General features: G+C 37.3%; 2 protein-coding genes across 3 annotated transcripts in view; one reads left to right on the forward strand and one right to left on the reverse strand.

Moving 5' to 3' along the window:
• Positions 1 to 386: 386 nt before the first annotated feature.
• Positions 387 to 2,257, reverse strand: LOC107686346 (forkhead box protein L1-like). Its single transcript, XM_016483312.1, has one exon. It carries the CDS (start codon positions 2,008 to 2,010, stop codon positions 901 to 903), a length of 1,110 nt encoding a protein of 369 aa, XP_016338798.1. The 5' UTR covers positions 2,011 to 2,257; the 3' UTR covers positions 387 to 900.
• A 4,164-nt stretch (positions 2,258 to 6,421) lies between these two features.
• The window catches only part of phaf1 (phagosome assembly factor 1), a 9,446-nt gene continuing 8,061 nt past the window's right edge, over positions 6,422 to 7,806 (forward strand). For both annotated transcript variants that reach the window (XM_016483198.1, XM_016483199.1), the window contains exon 1: positions 6,422 to 7,425. In XM_016483198.1, the coding sequence (XP_016338684.1) occupies positions 7,362 to 7,425 (64 nt within the window). In that variant the 5' untranslated portion in view covers positions 6,422 to 7,361. The remainder of the gene's footprint in view (positions 7,426 to 7,806) is intronic.

Genomic DNA, 7,806 nt, shown 5'->3' on the forward strand with positions numbered 1-7,806 from the left:
ATTTGTGTCGTCCCAAACACACACACACACACACACACACACACACACACACACACACACATACTGTATGTATATATGTATATATATATATATATATATATATATACTTGCCCCAAAAAACTGTTTTTCGTTAAGTAAAACATATTAATGAAAGCACAACTATAAGTTCCTACTGGTATTTCACCTTCATAAAAAAGGTTTCTTTGGGGTTTCAGTTTCAGATTGAGACAATCTTTTTATATATATATATATATATATATAGTATATCAGGTTATTTTGTGTAGGAAACTGAAGATGTTTATTTCAACAAGGTTTTACTCATACTCACTGTTTATTTAAAGAATTGAGTTCTCTATACTCAATATAAATCTTACATTGAAAGCCCAAGGTACAACCCAATTGATTTTCTGTTCTTTCCAAAAATGTATCTTTAAGCAGTAAATCAAGTTTGAGTTTTTGTGTATAGTTGTAGAGGAGAGGACAAGAACAACAGCACATTGCAGTTTGTCAAGTATCTGTCATAAGTGCTGAGAGGAACATATAAAACCCTTGCTCATATAAACATTATCATTTTACAAAGACATCTGTGCTCAGGTGTGCGTTCTTGATCATAGTACACACATCATTAGAATTAACTACTGTTAGTATACTGTACAGTATACTGTTCTTTAGAGTGGCCACCCATGTTGAATTCCATAACGACAACAATAATAGTAGTAGACATAATAATAAAAGTTTTAGCCTGAATGTTTGATATATGTGTTAAAAACAGTTTTTGTTTGCAATTAATCATTAAAAAACACAGAAAATAAGAATGTTACTGTTACTGAATTCACTGAAAATTTCTAGACATAAATTGATTTGCTACAGTCTGTGATTCGTCAAGCCAGAAAAGAGTCGTCAAAAGAATAATTTCTCATCGGTTTTCTCTCTGAAGTTCAGCATTTTGTCAGGGCAGGTGAGAGACAGGTAGGAGCTGAGCGGGAATCCGCGAGGGTACAGCAGCGGGGACGAGAGTGCGTAACTGCGCGACTCCAAACACGCGACCGGCGCTCCTCCGGCAACGCCGCACCTTCCCTGGAACTGGTTCTCCTTTTTTGACAGAATACTGTCTATGCTAAACTCCTTTGATTTGTCTGTTGTTTTTCGTGGGTGCGTCTGAGCATTCGTCTCTTTGGATTTGGCGTCTCCAGTTTGCGCGCTTCCAGTGTCATTCATCACGGCTCCCAGCGTCTCTTGCGCGTTTAAGGGCGCAGTGTTTGTGCCATTGAGATTGTTTAGAGACACTGTGCTGGTCTGTTCAGGCGTCGGGCATCTTGGGTTAGCGCCCGCTGTGGTCGAGGGTGCCAAACACCAGTCTTTCGTGGGGCTTGAGGCGTGCTCGTTATTTTGTGGTTGGATGTTTAGGTCTCTTTCGGGATGCTTTTCGTGTTGCCGTTTGCTTATATCCGAGTCCTTAAGCAGCGACTCTTTCTCCAAAAGAGCACTTTGATGAAGTTTAGAGTTCAGGGTCGTCGCTCTGGTTCTTTTATGTCCCAGTTTAGTCTCTCCCGTCTCCTGAGTCCTGCACTTTCTCTTGCGTCTCCGGTAGTTTCCGTTCTCGAACATGTCCAGGCATTTGGTGTCCAGCGTCCAGTAGCTGCCCTTCCCCGGTCGACCTTTTTCTCTGGGCACTTTGATGAAGCAGTCGTTCAGCGAAAGGTTGTGGCGGATCGAGTTCTGCCAGCCTTGCTTGTTGTCATGGTAATAGGGGAAGCGGTCCATGATGAACTGATAGATGCCGCTTAACGTTGCGCGCTTGTCCGGTGAGTTTTTAATTGCCATTGCGATGAGCGCGATGTAGCTGTAGGGAGGTTTCTGCGGAGGTTCCTGCCGGCTGGACGCGAATCCCAAAGCGGGAATGATGCCTCCAACTTCGCCACCGTAAACATAGATCAAGGAGGAATTCGAGAGAGTGAGAGCCGACGCAGCCACGCCGGACTGTGGCACAGGGCTGTGGTATAAACTCATGACTTCGGAGGACAGTCTCAGTCTGGGGAGATCGCCACGGGTGTGTCCGCTTCATGAGTCTAAAATGTTAAATAATTGTTGTCCGTTTTGCTGTTTTATGTTGACTTAGCGCTGGAAAATAAATTGTCTATCATAAACACTCGTTGTGTTCCTTCAGCCCACCCACATTAATTAAATTTTCATTGCCGAAAGCCTCGAGTCTCTCTCCCTCTCCCCGCGTGTTCCCTGCCTACCAGCCAATGGTGTGCTCGGTTATTCCTTCAATTGTTTATAGAATTAGTCTGTTGATAAGTCTGCCCACCCAAGTTGAATCAAGCTGTGTTTATTTGGAAAAATTTCCGGGCACCCAATACATAAACGCACTGATCTGATGTTTGAAATATCACGTCCACCCTTAACGCTGAAAGTTGCTCGCACAGAGAGAACAAGCAAACATGACAGAGCTCTTTCTCGGAGTTGCTTTGGGTTGCTAGAAAAGAAAACAAAGCCGGCTATGTAAAGGAAAATAACTTAATTTCTTTGTAACTCAGATTTTGGACACCGCAGTTGACATTCACTTACTAAATCCATTAAGCCTAATTTGGTATTTTTGTGTCAGATGAATCTGTAAGGGGATAGGTTGTTTGCAACGCATTGGAGCAGTATTTTGTGGAATTCCGCACTATAAAATGTTAAGATGTTGCAGTAAAAGTTGCAAGTTAGAAGTGAAAAATAGAAATGATCTTATAATTTACATATTTTATCATTTTATCTTATAATTTACAGGATGATATGCACTTTCACAGAAATATCTTGACAAAAATGGTTAGCTAGAATTCCATGCACAAATCATTTATTTAGATTTTATTTAAAAAATATTTTTAAAAACGTTTTTCCTCAATGCACAGGAGTGTTTTATGTTGTTGTTTATATCTTTATTTTATAATTTTAGCATTGTGTGTCTAGGTACAAGAGTTGTGGGACAATACCCTTTCAACGGGTACTAAATTGCACCTTTTAAGTACTAAAATTTTTAGTTTTACTTTAAGGTACTGATATGCACCCTTTAGGGATAAATGTGCACCAACCACCTGTGTTATCAATGCATTTTACAATAACTAACTACAGAGATTTAGTGATGATTTTAATGACATGAAAATGGCATCACATAATGCTTGTAATATATGCAGTGCACTGAATTTTTTATGATTTAGTTCTGGCAAACAGCTGGTAGTACAAAACCATTTTTATTGGTATATAGCTTCTCCTTACATAAACTTTTCATCAGTTTGCAAACAATAGATGAAAGAGCAGTGATATCCAAAAAAAGGAAAACTTGGCAGAACGTTAGGATAAACTGTATTATTTGTGGATGCACGCATGATGCTTTATATTATGTATTTTCCTGTTTATAGGACAGAGAGGGATTATAACAACTTTACAAGTGCACACAGCTGGCCTGTGATTACATTACGCATTTGGAGGTTTCTGTGGATAAACTTGAAAGTTTTTCCTGAGTTTGTACTATCCCTCTGAAGATGGTGATTCATAAAGTTTTAGACTAAAAATCCAGACACACCGACAGCATGCCGCTATGATAATGTAGGTTTCAACGTACAGAGATTGTTTAATGCCACAGATGTGTTGCCATTTTCTTTGAGCGTGTCTAAACTTTCAATATTGTTTTATTAAGCTTTTAACAGACAAAAGCATTGCCTTTTTGTGTTTGATCAAAAGGTATAATTACAGTAAATTAATTGCCTTTGTTTTTCATATTACTTAATTATTGATAGCTCTTAAAACGATTAACATTTTATTTGAGTTGTCTTCATTCAACATGAATTTTTCATCAGTGAATCTGTCTTCAGAACTCAAAACAAGGACAGAAATGTGGTTTTAGATTGTTTGTATAAGTAGACACAGGTTTTTCTGTTATTTTTAACCGTTAGGAACATGTGTTAAAATTCCTTACTCTTTGTTTTATTCATCATGTTCCCATCTGAAGGATGAAAACAAACAACAAAAAACCCTGTGAAACAGACTGGCAAGGTTTGTTACTAAACACAATAAATAAAATCAGGGCCAACAATTTTTCCACAAACAATGTAATTGAAGTTTTGATCTGGGCTATTGGTGCAGAGAAAGTCAGATTATTCACAGAGCTTTGCAAATCATTCACAGTGTCTCGTTCTGTCTTTTCAATCAATTTGTGTCAAATGTGAATTTATTGCATACTCTTTTAAAGGGTTTTCCGGAAAATGTATCTTTCATTCTATTTGGACAGTTTTTGTTTACTAGGCCTTTTTATCCAAAACTACTTACAAAGCTACTTAATTATGGAAAAAGGCCCAATGGGACAATGCGGGGTTAAATGGGGTTTGCTCAAACACACAAAAGCATGTTTCACATAATAAACAAACATAGTTTGTTACATATACAAACTCTCAAAGAACATGCACACACTGTACCGCACATATACTGGCATATGATCAAGACAAGGAGGTTCAAGCTATAAACTTATCTTAAATGTACTGTATACACATATATATTTTCATCCAAACATTATATTATGCAATTCTTAGACCACTGACTCTTCAGCTTTTGAACGTTGGTGTTGTTCTATTCTATTCTATTCGATTCTATTCTATTCATCTGTTTATGCATCTGCCCAACAAATATTTTTGGCTCTTTTATTTTTGTTTAATGTATTACGTACACACAAGGATTCATACAAACTTTTTGTGTTTGTAGGAATCCTTGTGTGTATGTAATACATTTGTACTAGATGAGCATGTGATGAACAAAAGTGAACAAAGTAGGCCTACTCACAGAAAACACAGACAAATGTAAATTAAATTAGAACAATATAGTCAGACACCAGAGGAACATATCATTTGAACATTTTATGTCATGTTTTTGAGTATAAATAATAATACACAGACAGTTTCCTTAATCTCAGCATTCACCACATTGTCTCTCTGTATTATCATCACCTGCACTGTTATGAAAGCACTGGCCAGTCACTCCAGGCTTTCAATAAATGATGCCATCTGGTGGCTTTTTATCAGTATTCTCGATCTATAACCTTTTTAAATTACTGTGTTCATTGGTGTGGCTTTTCCTGTATGTGACCACAAGCTCAATTTTTTTGATTTAGCTGTCAGATCTAGCCTTAGGCTGGAATGAACAAGAAAAAGTAAAGAATTCCACATTTGTCCCTGCCCATAACAGTTACTCCTTATCGTTCTCTGTGACAAACACAGTAGGCCTAATAGACCTTAATCAGGATAGACGCCATACTGAAGTTTATGCTGATGAAAATAAGGCTGTGAGGGATAGACTTTACAGTATACTCAATGGTATGCACTGTTTTATGGAGTTTTTGTTTACTGAAAGTCTTTAATATGTTTTGTCAGCTGAACAATCGATAAGTTCAACAACAACACAGTCCAAAACACTCCACACTTGACACCTAAAAGCCTCGTTTTGGTGCTTGTCAAAACTTAAATATGGCGGTACTCTGACTAAGGTCTAGCAGTCGTTCTTGAGAAGTGGGACAAAGCAGGGTGCAAAATTGAAAAAATAAAACCTTGTACTCAGACAAATTAAACTACATTTATGTATCTTATATGTACTAAGCTACTGAGCTATGCTTTGATACAACCTCCCAACTTTTCTCTTTTTTAACAAAATGTGCTTTTTTTAGCTTGTACTGTGTAATATAATTTCAGCTTTATCTTTAACAGCATTCAAGATGTTTTTAACATTTCAAAACACATTCTCGTGTTAGCAGACAGATTACACTTTCACATATGACCGACAATTCCACAACAAATATAAAATATCATAATGAAATATTATCAAAATATTCAACTGACGGAGTTGACACATCTGATGGCTTGCTGGACCTGTTTTGTCCCATGTCTCAAGAATGACTGCTATTACATTTATTATTTTATTTATTTAAAGCAAACTGATATTGTCTTTTGTGTATTTCTTAGCCTGCTATTTGAGATGAGCTAAAAAGTAACGTTTACCTGCACTCTTGGACGACACTGTTGGACGAATCCCGTGAGCAGACCAAAAATTAATTGATGTTCAAAAATGTAATACTATAAACAGTATATAGTATTTCCGACATAAATATTTTGCTTTAAGCACCAAACTAATAATAGCCTATGTCACATAAAATCTGGTCAGTGATCCATCAACATAGAAACGTCAACAGGATCGAACTATCGAGTCGAACTTTCTTTATTTTATTTTTACTGATTTATTTATTTTTTTTGTGTTATTTTTGGCTATGGCTTTTTGTGGTCTGCACTCTGCAGTCTATGTTCTGTTTACGGACTGTGCCCCCTCTTTGACTTTTATTTTGAAGATTGCCGCCAGGAAGTGCTATCTCGTTCGCATAGGAAGTTGAATTATCAGCTGATCATGGTGTATTGGATGGAAGTTGCTTTTGGCACGGAGGGGCTCTTTCTTTATCATCTTAAGCAAATCTTAAACGTCAGAGACACCGGAAAATAAAGCTGCATGTAGCAGTGCGCGATCTCCAACAACCGAAACGGCGGCACCCGGAGAAATCCGCGTTATTAGGAACAGATAGATGATGGTCATAAGTGGTGATCTGTTTGCTTGCGGTTGAATCATCGGAAAGAAAGAAAACGTCAGGCGAGGCTCGTGCGAGTCACTGATAGTCTGATGTGTGTATGTGATCGTTGCCATAAATAGCCTAAATGCATGTAATTGATCTGGTTGGACACGAAATCTTCTTCGTTCGATGTAATAATTAGTAGCTTATGTGTTTTATGTGATTCAGGAGTAAGTCAAAGGTCAGATCAAAGTGTTTGTTGTTTTTCTTTTTTTACAACAGACAGCAGTTATATCATTTGTTCGCCTATATATTGGTTATAAGATAAATAACGTCTTGAATTAATTCATGCTTATGGAAGTTGATCAAAGAGCAGCAACCTGTAACCAATTATTCATTCTTGACATAGGCTCGCTGTGACTGACATACAGTTTACTTGTTTAATTTATTTAAGCTTAGTCATATTGACCTTTTTATAAGTGTGTTTGCAAGTGTGTATCTGTGATTCGTTTTATAGTGTTATTTATAAGCATGGTGACAGTGCAATGCGTTGATAGCTGGATTGCATCACTTGTGTTTTGACATATCTGACGTCAGGGGTGTCGTGTGTCACTCAAACTGTGTTTAAAGTGTGTGGGAGCTTTTTGAACATACTACTTCGTTATATTTGGACTGACTTGGTGGTTTAACGGTGGATTATTCAAGATATTTCGAGAGGGAAGACTCCGATCTGGCACAGTCAGAGATCCTCGTTGATATTCCCAATTTCTCCCCGCCAATGCTGGATCTGGAGGTCGTTCCTGAGCGATCTTTGGGAAATGAACAATGGGAATTCGCATTAGGTGAGTGTGAGATCAGTTCAAAAGCTGAAGTAAACATTGCATGTTGAATGATCTAATGCTAGACTACTTGAAAACGAGCTGATTTATTTGACATTTATAGTCAGTTGCCATCAGGGTTTCATAATTGCATCACGTTCTCTGTGACACATTCACATCTGAGGTTCACTTGACCTGAAAAAGTCCCAGTTACACTGATTTTTTTCGTCCCTCTATTTTGTTTCACTAGGGCTGATACAGGAATATTCAAAGAAAACATAATATATTAAATATATTTCAAATTAAATATAAATATATTTAACTCATGATGAATGGAATCAGCATTATCGCAATCTTGCATCACATTGAATGTGTTTTTTTTTTTTTTTTTTAACCGATATTTTC

Source organism: Sinocyclocheilus anshuiensis, unplaced genomic scaffold, assembly GCF_001515605.1.
Source record: "Sinocyclocheilus anshuiensis isolate Anshui unplaced genomic scaffold, SAMN03320099.WGS_v1.1 scaffold481, whole genome shotgun sequence".
NCBI classification, from domain to species: Eukaryota; Metazoa; Chordata; class Actinopteri; order Cypriniformes; family Cyprinidae; genus Sinocyclocheilus; species Sinocyclocheilus anshuiensis.